Genomic DNA, 14,066 nt, shown 5'->3' with positions numbered 1-14,066 from the left:
CACTGAGGTGATGAGGACCCCCTGGGATTTACTGGATTTATCCAGCAGGCTGTCTGCCCGGAGCGTTGCATACACTGGGAGACTAATGCTGAGAGCAAAACCCAGCGGTGCTGGGAGAGGCACAGAGACCGATGAGCAAGGTGGCACTGACCACTCTGGAGGAGGTGGTCTGGGGACGTGGATGGGGGATTCTCTGAGCTCTGTGTGGAGAAATCTTCAAGGAAAGGCTGACGTCCTGTTGTTGAACAGCACCTAGTGGGAGGAGGGTCTGTGCTAAGAGAACACACAAGCAGGGCTTTCCAGACCAGCTGCAGCAGTGGTGAGGGAAAAACAGTTCACCTGGATGCCCAGCAGGGGTGGCATGGGTGTGCTGTCCGACGAACTGTAGAATGTGTGCTGCCCGTAGCTTCCTGCCTGACCCCAGCACCACATATGTGTGCTTTCAGTGAAGAAGAGAAACGATTTTTTTTTTTTTTTTTTTTTTTTTTTTTGAGACAATCTTGTTCTACTACCCAGGCTGGAATGCAGTGGCACAATCATGGCTCACTGCAGCCTTGACTTCTGAGGCTCAAATGATCCTCCTGCCTCAGCCTCCCGAGTAGCTGGGATTACAGGCATGAGTCACTGCACCCAGCTATTTCACCTTTTTTGTTTGTTTGTTTGTTTGGTTTGGTTTTTTGAGATGGAGTTTCGCTCTTGTTGCGCAGGCTGGAGTGCAATGGCAACATCTTGGCTCACTGCAACCTCCACCTCCCAGGTTCAAGCGATTCTCCTGCCTCAGCTTCCCTAGTAGCTGGGATTGCAGGTGCCCGCCACCATACTTAGCTAATATTTTATATTTTTAATAGAGACAGGGTTTCACTATGTTGGCCAGGCTGGTCTCGAACGCCTGACCTCAGGCGATCCACCCGCCTAAGCCTCCCAAAGTGCTGGGATTACAGGCATGAGCCACCACACCCGGCATTTTTTTTTTTTTTTGAGGCAGGATCTCATTCTTGTCACCGAGGTGGGAGTGCAGTGGCACCATCTTGGCTCACTGCAACCTCTGCCTCCTGGGCTCAAGCAATCCCTCTGCCCCAGCCTTCTCCCAAGTAGCTGGGACTACAGGTGTGTGCCACCATGCCCAGCCAATTTTTGTATGTTTTGTAGAGATGGGATTTCACCATGTCGCCCAGGCTTCACTTTGGTTTTTAACTTAATTATATAAATCTAGATTGGGCCTTGCTTTAGCAATTAATGAGAAAATACTAGGCGCTTTAGTTGACTTCAGAGCTAATTTCGTCATGACTTAGCCCCTAAACCTGTTAGCATGAGCTCTGGGCTGCTTTGATATGGCTGTTTGGTGTAAAGGAGGCTGTGGTCTCCCTGCACTCTGTTGCAAGGGGGCATAATTACAGATGAAGCAAAAGGATAGCACATATTTATGAACCCGGTTGGAAGCAGCATTTTGTTGCATAATTTCAATGATTCCCTATAAAGATATGTAATATTAAATTTCAGGCCTGGCGCAGTGGCTCACACCTGTAATCCCAGCACTTTTGGAGGGCAAGGCAGGCAGATCACCTGAGGTCAGGAGTTTGAGACCAGCCTGGCCAACATGGTGAAACGCCATCTTTAATTAGCTGGGCGTTGTGGCACATGCTTGTAATCCCAGCTACTTGGAACCTGAGGCAGGAGAATCGCTTGAACACAGGAGGCGGAGGTTGCAGTGAGCAGAGATCACACCACTGCACTCCAGCCTGGGCAACAGAGCAAGACTCCACTCAAAAAATAAATACATACATACATAAAATAAATTTCAGGCAACAATCAAGATCTCATATTCTAGAGCCAGACCACGCTGGGTTTAGATCCTTGGTCTGCTTGTATTCACTGCAAGCCTCTGAAAGACTGTCACAACCTCTGTAGGCCTCAGTTTCCTCCTCTGTAAGGTAGTGAGAGTAATACCACCTTATAGGCTATGAGGACATGGTGAGAATTCACTGATCCAGATCACTGATATTGAAATGCTACTGTGTGCTGTTGCAGACAGAACACCTTATACATAGGAGAGTGTATGAAAAATTAGCCTTAGCCATTGGTATTAATACCATGTTACTGGCCGGGTGGGTGCGGTGGCTCACGCCTGTAATCCCAACACTTTGGGAAGCCAAGGCGGGTGGATCACTTGAGGTCAGGAGTTCAAGACAAGCCTGGCCAATATGGTGAAACCTGTTCTCTGCTAAAAATACAAAAATTAGCTGGGCACGGTGGCACATGCCTGTAATCCCAGCTAGTCGGGAGGCTGAGGCAGGAGAATCGCTTGAACGCAGGAGGTGGAGGTTGCAGTGAGCAGAGATCACACCACTGCACTCTAGTCTGGGCAACAGAGCGAGACTCTGTCTCAGAAAAAAAAAAAAAATCACTGTTAACTGTTGCTGTCTTGCTTGCATCTTGATGTCACAGATGATCGTGGTCATTAGTGATCGTTTTTTGTCTGTCCCTGCAGGAACCTAGTGCTGAAGACAATAAAAAGGGTCCATTGACAGTTGCACAGAAAAAAGCCCAGAACATCATGGAGTCCTTTGAAAATCCATTCAGGATGGTGAGTAGTAGTTTTGTCAGGGCTGACAGGATGTGCAGAGACGCCTACAGCTGTACATGCTTTTACCTGGGAAGGAAGCCTCTGAAGCCAGTGTGTCAGCTGCCCTGATGTCCTGGCAAAGATGCTGACATGGCACCAGCAACCCCCATCTGAGTGCCTCTGCCCTGTGGGTCTAGTAGATTCCATTCCCAGCAGCGTTTCACACAGCTGTTTCCTTCCTCCAGTTTCTGCCCTCACTAGGACACCGTGCTCCCGTCTCTCAGGCAGCGAAGTTCGATCCATCAACGAAAATCTATGAAGTAAGTGTACTTGTCACCTGTTCTAAAAGAGATTTTTTTATTTTTTTTGAGATGGCTTCTCGCTTTGTCACCCAGGCTGGAGTGCGGTGCAATGATCTCGGCTCACTGCAACCTCCCCCTCCCAGGTTCAAGCAGTTCTTCTGCCTCAGCCTCCCAAGTAGCTGGGATTCCAGGCACCTGCTATCATGCCTGGCTAATTTTTGTACAGATGGGGTTTCACCATGTTGGTCAGGCTGGTCTCGAACTCCTGACCTCAGGTGATCCACCCGCCTTGCCCTCCCAAAGTGCTGGGACTACAGGCGTGAGCCACTGCGCCCGGCCCTAAAAGAGACTTTCTAAGAAAAGGGGATTTCTTGATTATTCATACCACGTTTCTGTTTTAGACAAGCCCATCTCATCTGTGAATCCCCTGAAAATGAATGCAAAAGCCTTTTATTTTCTAGCATTGTTTCTAGGGAAAGGGTCCAGAACTTCAGTGAGATTCTTAAAAGCACTTGGGCCAGGCGCAGTGGCTCACACCTGTAATCCCAGCACTTTGGGAGGCCGAGGCGGGCAGATCATGAGGTCAGGAGATCGAGACCATCCTGGCTAACATGGTGAAACCCCATCTCTACTAAAAATACAAAAAATTAGCCGGGCGTGGTGGCAGGTGCCTGTAGTCCCAGCTACTCAGAGGGCTGAGGCAGGAGAATCGCTTGAACCTGGGGGGCAGAGCTTGCAGTGAGCCGAGACCGTGCCACTGCACTCCAACCTGTGCGACAGAGTGAGACTCTGTATCCAAAAAAAAAAGCACTTGGAAACCTTGTAAGAAACAAATCTTCATTTGCAGTTTTTTAATTGAGGTTTAATCTATATGTAGTAAAGTACACAAATATTAAATATACAGCTTGACGCATTTTTACAGATGTCTGTTACTTTAAGGCTCTTAAAGGTGACAGCTTTAATTTTAAAACATTCTATCTTACTTATCTGGCTTGTTTTACCAGCATTACGAGTAAAAATGAGAGCATACCTCCCCTAGACCCCCTTGAGATGTTCCCCAGAGCCAGCACGTGAACTGTTGTTTGAAGCCTCCTTCCTCCCTGCAGGAAGCGTCTGCTCTGATGACATGGGCGACTGGCTCCCTCTGTGTGGCAGCAGAGCTCTTTTGTTAGGCAAAACCGAGAGGTCCCCCAGCCCTGCTCCTGTCCCTGAGTTAGCTTGCTATTTTTAGAAATGGGGAATCAGGTGGGGCTTCTGCCTTCTCTCTTCCCCCCACGGGCTGTGTCACATTGAACAACTGCACGTCCTGTGTGTTATGCCCAGTGTCACCTCCATGTGTTGTAACGCCATAGGTCAGTGGGGTGTCATAAAGAAACACAGCAGACTTGTGGAAGCCCAGCCTGGAGTCTGCCTCTGTCATTTACTGACCATGTCCCTTGGACAAGTTATTTAGCCTGCCGGAGTCTGTTTGCTCATCTCTAAAGAGAGGGTGATGACCTTTTTCCCAGGGTTACAGAGGGATTGAATGAGATGACGGATAGCCCAATGCCTGGAGGACAGTAGCACTTTGTCCTCCTTAATAGGGATTTTAGCAATAAAGCCAGCATGAAATTTATTTTTCATGCCCTTAGATTTGAAAATTTATGACTTAGAATGTGTTTACTTCTAGGCCAGGCACGGTGGCTCACACTTGTAATCCCAGCACTTTGGGAGGCCGAGGCGGGCGGATCACGAGGTCAGGAGATCGAGACCACGGTGAAACCCCGTCTCTACTAAAAATACAAAAAAATTAGCCGGGCATGGTGGCGGGCGCCTGTAGTCCCAGCTACTCGGAGAGGCTGAGGCAGGAGAATTGCTTGAACCCGGGAGGCGGAGCTTGCAGTGAGCCGAGATTGCGCCACTGCACTCCAGCCTGGGCCACAGAGCGAGACTCTGTCTCAAAAAAAAAAAGAATGTGTGTACTTCTTAGGTTAACCTGCCCTACGTCACCTCATGAAAAGTAAGACAGATTTAGGTGGCTGACTTTGGAGGGTTTTTTTTTTGTTATATTTGCTTTCATTATAGATCAGCAACCGTTGGAAGCTGGCCCAGGTACAAGTACAAAAAGACTCCAAAGAAACTGTCAAGAAGAAGGCAGCTGAGCAAACAGGTAACACTCACTTCCTTGCAACTCAGTCGGCTGTTAAAGGATGGCTGTTTCTCACCTGCTGTTTCAGCCAAGTGCCAGATACAGCTATGAATGAAACAGGCACAGCCCCTGCCCTGTGGGGCTTCCCTTCTGCTGAGGGATGGTGGGCAATCAGTATCTATCCTGGCAGATGGCAGCAGGTGCTGCGCAGAGAGATTGGTGGGGAGTGCTGGGAGTGCTGTAGCTGTCTCGTTGGTGGTTGGAGAAGGCAGTCTAATGAATGCAACACTGACGAGGCCTGCAGTGACCTAGGGAAGAGTTCTGGAGCCACAGCACAGCGAGCCCAGAGGCCCTGGGGGTAGTTCACTGGGCATGCTAAGCAGCAGCAAGTGGGCCTGCATGAGCAGAGCGGGTAGAGAAGAGCAGGAGTTGGGGAAGGAGCCAGCAGGGGCCCACGGGATGACGCTGCCTTGTAGTCTGAGTTCAGAAGCCAGGAGGGTGCTGAGCCGACACAGGGTGGGAAGTGACTGACATGTGGCCCTCTGGCTGCTGTGTTAAGAGTAGACTATAGAGGACAGGATGGGATCCCAGGAGGGGATAGCAGACATGGCAGTGGCTCAGGCGAGAGGGGACGGTGGCTTTGAGACCAGCGTGGGAGCAGAGGAGGTGGTGAGAAGCTGTCAGAGCCTGGATCTGTCCCATAGCAAAGCTGACAGCATTTGATGATGAGGTGGATGTGGCATGTGAGAGAAGGGAAGGGAGCCTTGGATGAAGGTTTTGTCCTGAGCAGCTGGAAAGCTGGAGTTGCTGGCAGCTGAAATAGCTGGTTTGAGCGGGCTTGTCCACGACGGTGATGGTGACGATCCTGTTAAACGCCCTCAGGTCCACAGGCCACTGAGCGTTTGGGTTCACAGGAGAGGAGCAGGCAGGGCTGGGGAGGATCAGCTCACGTGTAGGTGAAGGTGTGCAGAGCACCTGAGCCTGAGCTCTGAGGCAGCCTTTCCTGCAGAGATGGGGGACCGGGGAGCTGAGAGGGAGGAGGGATCAGCCGTGACAACCCCTGTGGCTAGGCCAAGTCGGAGGGGGATGGAGATGGAGGGGAGGGTGGTTGCTGGATTCAGCAACTCCAGAGACAGTTCTCTCCCTTGCAGCTGCCCGGGAACAGGCAAAGGAGGCGTGCAAAGCTGCAGCAGAACAGGCCGTCTCCGTCCGACAGCAGGTCATGGTACGTGCCAGCTTTTCTCCTTTTTCCTTTGAAAAACGATGCCCCTGCCTGTGGTCAGGATCTTCCTTGGATATCTTAGGGGGCTTGCCCTGTGCTTTATATTAAGTCCTGACTTCTTTCCAGTTCACCTTAGCTTAGCTATTAGTGTCTACCTCATTTCCAAAACCACCACAAGATTGATATTGTAATTCCTCTTAACCTTCTTCCACTGTGCTTATGGTAAATATGCCAGACCACTCAACTGTAGTACTAGAAAAGGTATTGAGGTTACAGTGCTGAAACTTGTTGTGTGTCCTGCTCTGTCCTACAAAAATGTTGCATTCTAGAGAATGAAACCCCAGAGCACTCTGGAACTCTTTTTTTTGTTTTGTTTTGAAGTAGTGTCTACCTCTGTTGCACAGGCTGGAGTGCAGTGGCGCAGTTGCAGCTCACTGCAGCCTCAAACTCTTGGGCTCAAACGATCCTCCCTCCTCAACCACCCAAGTAGCTAGGACCACAGGCACACACCACCATGCCCATCTATTTTTTGTTACTGTTTTTGGTGGAGACAGGGTCTCACTATGTTGCCCAGGCTATCACTCGAATTCTTAACCCCTGCCCCCTGCCTTTCCTTTTTTTTTTTTTTATTTCCTTTTTAAAAAAAAAAAAATAGTGACATGGTCTTACTCTTACCCTGATGCCCAGGCTGGAGTACAGTGGTGCGATTATAGCTCATTGCAGCCTTGTACTCCTGGGTTCAAACGATCCTCCCACCTCAGCCTCCCAAGTAGCTAGGACTACAAGCATGCACCACCATGCCCAGCTACATTTTTTCTTTTTTTTTGTAGAGATAGGGGTCTTGCTATGTTGCCCAGGCTGGTCTCAGACTGCCTAAAGCAGTCCTCCCACCTCAGCCGCCCAAAGCACTGGAATTACAGGCATGAGCCACTGCACCTGGCCTGCTTGCCTTTCTTAAATGACCTCATGTCATTGTCCAGTGAGGAATTTGTTTCACCTGACCCTGAGTGTTGGCCCCGAAGTTCCAGCCACAGCTCCTCTCCCCACCACTGACTGTTCTTCTTACCACTTAGGCAGCTGGGTCCCAGCTACTGCTGAGGCCGGTGGAGTTAGTTCCCTGTCCTGTGTGCCTCCCTGTTCCTCCCCCACATCTGTTCCTGATCTACAGCTAGAAAATGCTGCAAAGAAGAGAGAGCGAGCAACAAGCGACCCAAGGACCACAGAACAGAAACAAGAGAAGAAACGACTCAAAATTTCCAAGAAGCCAAAGGACCCAGAGCCACCAGAAAAAGAGTTTACACCTTACGACTACAGCCAGCCAGACTTCAAGGCTTTTGCTGGTGAGGGAAGTACTGGGGCCCCATACAGGGACCTCTGTGCGTGTCAGAGGGGAGGAAGCCATAAAGAGACCACAACATAGGGGCCAAGTGAGCCCTGCACAAGGCATGGTGCTAGCCAGGAATTGTTGGAGTAGTCCAGAGAGGCCGTGGCAATGTGGACAGTCGCCTGCAGCCTCATTGCCATCTCCTCCACAGGAGCTCACTCATGGTGGCCTCCGTGGTGGGTTAGCAAGATCACCTGTCACTTCCATTGTGACCAGGGCGCCATCCTTCCTCACTATAACTTGTGCCCATAAACCCTCTCTCTCTCACACACAACACACGTACACACAGTGAGAATTTTGTTTGTTGAAAAATCTCAAAGCCTATGACATGAACCCCTATGGCTGCTTAGGCTGTGAGAGTCCGTCTGCTTTGAAGGGGCTACAGATGGCATTCCCGACTCTAGCAGCCTTCAGAGCAACATGCTCCTTTGGAAAAGAGAAAGCAGAGGCCAGTCCACACAATGGCCTTTTATACAGTAGTGTCGCCTCAGAGCCCGAGTTCCTGACGGCATCACCCAGCACAGAGATCAGAGTGGATTTCCTTATGTGCAGGGGCCACTGCTGTAGCCACCTGCCCCTAAGGTCCTGGGACTAGAGCTGAGAGAAATGGGCCTGGTTTTCAGACTGCCCACAGGGACCAGGATCGCCGTGTATTCATTTATGTGAGCCACGAGTCCCAGCCCCTCATCATGACAGGGGTTGTGCTCTGACAGCCAAGGCTTCCCTGAGTGTCATGGTCCCAGCCTTGCTGTGAGCCTGTGATGTGTAGTAACTCATTGACCTGACCGCAGGTCTCTCTCATCTCTTACCTTTCAGGAAACAGCAAATCCAAAGTTTCTTCTCAGTTTGATCCAAATAAACAGACCCCGTCTGGCAAGGTAAGAACTGCTCCTGGAGGATTTGAGCACGCCATTGGCGCCTGTTTTTGACCTCCTCCTCTGCTGAGACGATAGGCCCATCCAGGAGTCCATTCCTTTGCATATCTTTTTCCTCACCTCATTTCTTCCCAAGGGCAGACAGTACCCATCAGCTACCCCAGCAACTCATAAAACGAGGCTGTAAAAGCTGGCATGTGGCTTTAAAGGGTATTATTCTGTGTTTGCTACCATGGGAACTATAGCTGCAGGCCAAAAGCACCCCCTTTGGGGCCAGCACAAGCCTGCATTCGCCCCTCGTGGGTGTTGGCACTGGTGCCAGGGAAACAGCATGGCTGCAGGTTCCACAGGCGCGGGGGCAGGGCTGCTTTGGGGCCCTCCTGTTCCTCTTGCAGTGCATCCTAGCGGCCTTGCCTTCGGAGACACAGAAACGTCCTCTCGCAGGGAAGCTAAAGTCACTCCTGTGCTGCTAGAATCTTTGGCCACCTGAGCTCAGGTGTGCTTTTCTGTGTATCTTGTGGTCAAGGTGCCCACCCAGCTTAAACGGTTTCTTTTCTTTTCAGAAATGCATTGCAGCCAAAAAAATTAAACAGTCGGTGGGAAACAAAAGCATGTCCTTTCCAACTGGAAAGTCAGACAGGTATGTGGTGGACGGCAGTGTGGCCCAGGGAGCCCAGTGAGAAAGCACCTGCCCTGCGTGGTGTGGTCAGTGGGGAGTAGCTGGGGAGCGAGTGCCCAGGGGTCTTCAACCAGGACGACTCAGAGAACCTCCCAAGCCAGGTCCCTCACACCACCGGAAAACAAGGGCGGGAGGTGATTTTCTCTGTGCCACACATCACGGAGCCAGGCACTGTGCCCCGGGACTCAGATTCCCCTTGTTCCTGGCTCTCCAGTTACCGTGTTTCCTGGGGTCACCTCAGGGAAAATAGGTGTGAATAGTTGTGAAATTTTCCTGGACCAGCCTATTAGGAATGAGGAAAAAGTAAGCACATGTGGGTTATCCTTGTTGTTGAAGATTGGTTTGGCTTGGTTTTGTTTTGTTTTGTGACAGTCTCATTCTGTCACCCAGGCTGGAGTGCAGTGGCACAATCTCGGCTCACTGCAACCTCCACCTCCTGGGTTCAAGCAAGTCTCTCACCTCAGCCTCCCGAGTAGCTGAGATTACAGGTGCCTGCCATCATGCCCGGCTAATGTTTTTGTATTTTTAGTAGAGATGGGGTTTTGCCATGTTGGCCAGGCTGGTCTCAAACTCCTGGCCTCAATTGATCCTCCCGCCTCGGCCTCCCAGAGTACTGGGATTACAGGTGTGAGCCACTGCATCCAGCTAAATGTTTTTGTTAAAAACATAAAATCCTAATAGTCAAGCCGACCCTGAGGTCAGGGGACTTGCCCGAGGGCAGGAAAAACAGGTCTGCTTTCTCGAGATGCTGTTTAGCTCAGCCAACTCTTGTGGGCCGCCCAGTTCTCTGGGGCCCCTGAACAAACCATTCTCCCTCTGTTCTGCATGATTAAGGTTTGCACCATTTTGTAAACCATCTGAGAACATCCACCAACCCGGAAGAAATAACTGTTGTTTTTGTACTCTCTGCAGAGGCTTCAGGTACAACTGGCCACAGAGATAGTCCTGGAAGACACGTGGCGCCTGTGGACTGGAAGCACCAAATGCTGGTGCTGCTTTTGTACATACATATTTTTAAACCATTAAAACAAATTCTTCCTGAAGAAAGCTGATTCCTGACTTTTATTTTGTTGCCACCACAGCTCTGGCAGGTTGCCATCCTGTTCAGGCAACCATCTTCAGCTGTCTGTGGGCAAGTGAGTGTGCTCCAGGGGTTATGGTGACTTCTAGAAAAATCCAGAGCCGGCTGGGCGCGGTGGCTCACGCCTGTAATCCCAGCACTTTGGGAGGCCGAGGCGGGCGGATCACGAGGTCAGGAGATCGAGACCATCCTGGCCAACACAGTGAAACCCCGTCTCTACTAAAAATACAAAAAATTAGCCTAGCATGGTGGCGGGCGCCTGTAATCCCAGCTACTCAGGAGGCTGAGGCAGGAGAAGGGCGTGAACCCGGGAGGCGGAGCTTACAGTGAGCCGAGATCTCACCACTGCACTCCAGCCTGGGCGACAGAGCGAGACTCTGTCTCAAAAAAAAAAAAAAAAAGAAAAATCCAGAGCCACTCCCAAGGAGGAATATGAGACAAATTGCTGGGACTTAGAAGTGGCAGCACCTGCAAGGCACGAGCTGTGATGCTCATCACTCCACTTTGAGAGGGTTCTCTGGGCCATTTCACTTCCTTCCCGAGCCTTCAAATAACGTGAATGGAACCACCTGGTAAAAAAAACGCCGTCAGGAAAAGAACTGGTAAGGTGCCCTAGAGCCAGCCGCAGCTCCCGAGGACCTGTTCTCTACTCTGTTCTTTTCTCACTTTTTTTTTTAATCAACTTTTTTTTTTTTTTTCTGGTTATAGAAGTAATAAGATGTTCATTTGAGGAAATGTGGGAAATATAGTAAAATGCAAGACTGGGCGTGGTGGCTCATGCCTATAATCCCAGCACTGTTGGAGGCTGAGGCAGGTGGCTCACCTGAGGTCAGGAGTTCATGACCAGCCTGGCCAACATAGTGAAACCCCATCTCTACTGAAAGTACAAAAATTAGCCAGGCGTGATGAGCACCTGTAGTCTTAGCTACTTGGGAGGCTGAGACAGGAGAATCGCTTGAACCTAGGAGGCGGAGGTTGCAGTGAGCCAAGATCACGCCACCTCATTTCAGCCTGGGCAGTACAGCAAGACTGTCTCAAAAAAAAGGAAAATGCAAAGAGAAAATTTTAGTCATCTGTGGTCCTATCATACAAAGATGTTCTTTTTTTTTTTTTTTTTCCTTTTTTTGAGACAGGGTCTCACTCTGTTGCCCATTTTGGAGTGCAGGGTGTGATCTTGGCTCACTGCAGCCTTGACCTCCCAGGCTTAAGTGATCCTGCCACCTCAGCCTCCGACATAACTAAGACTACAGGCACATACCACCACAACTGGGTAATTTTTCTTATGTTTTATAAAGATGGGGTCTTGCTGTGTTGCCCAGGCTGGTCTTGAACTCCTGGCCTCAAGCAATCCTCCTGTCTTGTCCTCCCAGTGTTGGGATTTCAGGCATGAGCCACCACACCCAGCTGAGATAATCTTTAACATTTTGCTGTATTTCCTTATAAGCTTTCACTATGTGTATATAGATACATTTTTAAAATATATCTTGGGTTTAGGTTTCTATCATTTGTCACCTTGAAAGTTTATATTATGACACTTTTCTCAATCTAAAATTTATTTTTGCCAACCCCCATTATTAAACACTTAGGTTTTCATTTTTGGTACTATTCTTAATAAGGCAGCACTGAACTTGTATATAAATTTGTGACCCAATCTCTGATAATTTCTTTAGAACCTCATTTTATTTTAATCCTGAGATGGGCTAATAAATCAGGAAAGCACAGAATGCCATTACTTTGGTTTTTACAAATACTTAACCTAGGAACCTTTTTTCTTTGAAATTCATCCCACAAAGTATTGAGATTGCCAACCGTATATGATAACCTTTGGGGTGTACCAAGCTAAATCACACGTCACTGCTGTCAGAGAGCTCCCACTCTTGAATAGCAGAGAACAGCCCTGTCCTAAGATAGGCTGGAGTTTGTATTAGCTAGGACTAGACTGGTTGAAAGTGACAGAAAAGCTAAACTATTAGTGACTTTTAACAAGAGAGATGATTTTCCTCCTCTTTTGTAAATATAGTTGGTCCAGAGCTAGTGTGATGCTCATGATCACCAGACACAGGCTCCTATCTTGTTTTACCATCCTCAGCTAAAAACACAAGGCTGCTGCCTCATGGTGCAGGGTGACTGCCCTTGCTCCAGCCATTACATTCTCATTCCAGTCTGCTGGAAGGAGGAAAGAACAGCACCCAATCTGTTTGAATAGGATACCGCCCATTTCAACTTCCCGTTGGTCAGAACTTAGTCACAAGACCATAGCAAGGGGTACTAGGAAATGTCATTATTTCAGTCATCCATGTGTCCAGCTAAAAGCCCAGGGTTCTATTATAGAATTTGGGAAGAACAGACATCGAAGGACAAAGAACAGTCACTGCCCAAAAATGGCAGTCTCTGCTATAAAAAATTGACAGGTGGAATTTTTTTTTTTTTTTTTTTTTTTTCTGAGACGGAGTTTTGCTCTTGTTGCCCAGGCTGGAGTGCAATGGCATGGTGCAATCTCGGCTCACTGCAACCTCCACCTCCTGGATTCAAGCAGTTGTCCTGCCTCAGCCTCCCAAGGAGTTGGGATTACAGGCGCGTGCCATCACGTCTGGCTAATTTTTGTATTTTTAAGTAGAGACAAGGTTTCACCACGTTGGTCAGGCTGGTCTCGAACTCCTGACCTCAGGTGATCCACTCACCTCAGCCTCCCAAAGTGCTGGGATTACAGGCATGAGCCACTGTGTCCGGCCTCACAGGTGGAATTTTTTTTTTTTTTTTTTTTTTTTTTGAGACAGAGCCTCGCTCGTCACCCAGGCTGGAGTGCAGTGCACGATCTCAGCTCACTGCAACCTCTGCCTCTCGGGTTCAAGCGATTTTCCTGCCTCAGCCTCCCAAGTAGCTGGGATTACAGGCACCCACCACCACACCCAGCTAATTAGTAGAGATGGGGTTGTACCATGTTGGCCAGACTGGTCTCGAACTCCTGACCTCAAGTGATCTGCCCACCTCAGCCTTCCAAAGTGCTGGGATTGCAAAGCGTGAGCCACCACGCCTGGTCAAAGTGAGAAATTATTTTCTCCTGAGGATGGCCTGAGAGGCCTCGTGAAAGGGGCATTCGGACTGCACCCTGAGGAGAAAGGGACTTCCAGAGAGCTCTATGGCAGCACAGCTCAAAGCGGAGGTCTCTGACAGCCCAGATGAGGGCTTGTCAGAATCCAGTGCCACCTAGAGCCTGGAGGCTGCCGGGGCCGCTGTGCTCACCCCGCTGTCCCAATGATTATTCTGCCTGCTGAAGTTTGAGAACCACTGTTAGCTAAAGCCACGGCCCTGAGCCTGGCTGAGCAGTTGCAGCGGTCTTACCACTGGTTAGAGGTGAATGAGAGTTAAAGTGATGTCGCACCCTTTCTTTGGAAGTTTTCCATATTGGTTTTGTCTTTGTAACAATGTTTTTCTGTTTGTTTGTTTTTTGAGGCAGAGTCTCCCTCTGGCGTTCAGGCTGGAGTGCAGTGGCATGATTTTGGCTCACTGCAATCTCCACCTCCTGGGTTCAAGAAATTCTCCTGCCTCAGCCTCCCGAGTAGCTGGGATTACAGGTGCCCACGACCACACCTGGCTAATTTTTGTACTTTTAGTAGAGATGGAGTTTCACCATGTTGGCCAGGCTGGTCCTGAACTCCTGACCTCAGGTAATCCACCCACCTTGGCCTCCCAAAGTGCTGGGATTACAGGCATGAGCCACTGTGCCCGGCCTTCTGTTTGTTTTTTAAAAGACAGGAACCTTAGGAGTTTGAGATCTTTTCAAATGTTCAATCTTGCAAAATAAAAAGTTCACAACCCAGTGTCAGTCCCT

At 49.4% G+C, this 14,066-nt stretch overlaps 1 protein-coding gene across 1 annotated transcript in view; it reads left to right on the top strand.

Annotated features, from left to right (window-relative positions):
* EXOSC10 (exosome component 10) overlaps positions 1-10,200 on the top strand; it is a 29,779-nt gene extending 19,579 nt beyond the window's left edge. The window contains exons 18-25 of the mRNA XM_030805769.1: positions 2,489-2,584; positions 2,809-2,883; positions 4,930-5,014; positions 6,145-6,218; positions 7,384-7,555; positions 8,416-8,477; positions 9,038-9,114; positions 10,066-10,200. Coding sequence (XP_030661629.1) covers positions 2,489-2,584; positions 2,809-2,883; positions 4,930-5,014; positions 6,145-6,218; positions 7,384-7,555; positions 8,416-8,477; positions 9,038-9,114; positions 10,066-10,096 — 672 coding nt within the window. The 3' untranslated portion in view covers positions 10,097-10,200. The remainder of the gene's footprint in view (positions 1-2,488; positions 2,585-2,808; positions 2,884-4,929; positions 5,015-6,144; positions 6,219-7,383; positions 7,556-8,415; positions 8,478-9,037; positions 9,115-10,065) is intronic.
* The last annotated feature ends 3,866 nt before the right edge of the window (positions 10,201-14,066 follow it).

Source organism: Nomascus leucogenys, chromosome 24 (genome assembly GCF_006542625.1).
Source record: "Nomascus leucogenys isolate Asia chromosome 24, Asia_NLE_v1, whole genome shotgun sequence".
Taxonomy (NCBI): domain Eukaryota; kingdom Metazoa; phylum Chordata; class Mammalia; order Primates; family Hylobatidae; genus Nomascus; species Nomascus leucogenys.
Note: the sequence above shows the minus strand (reverse complement) of the source record. Positions and strands in the feature narration are given on the sequence as shown.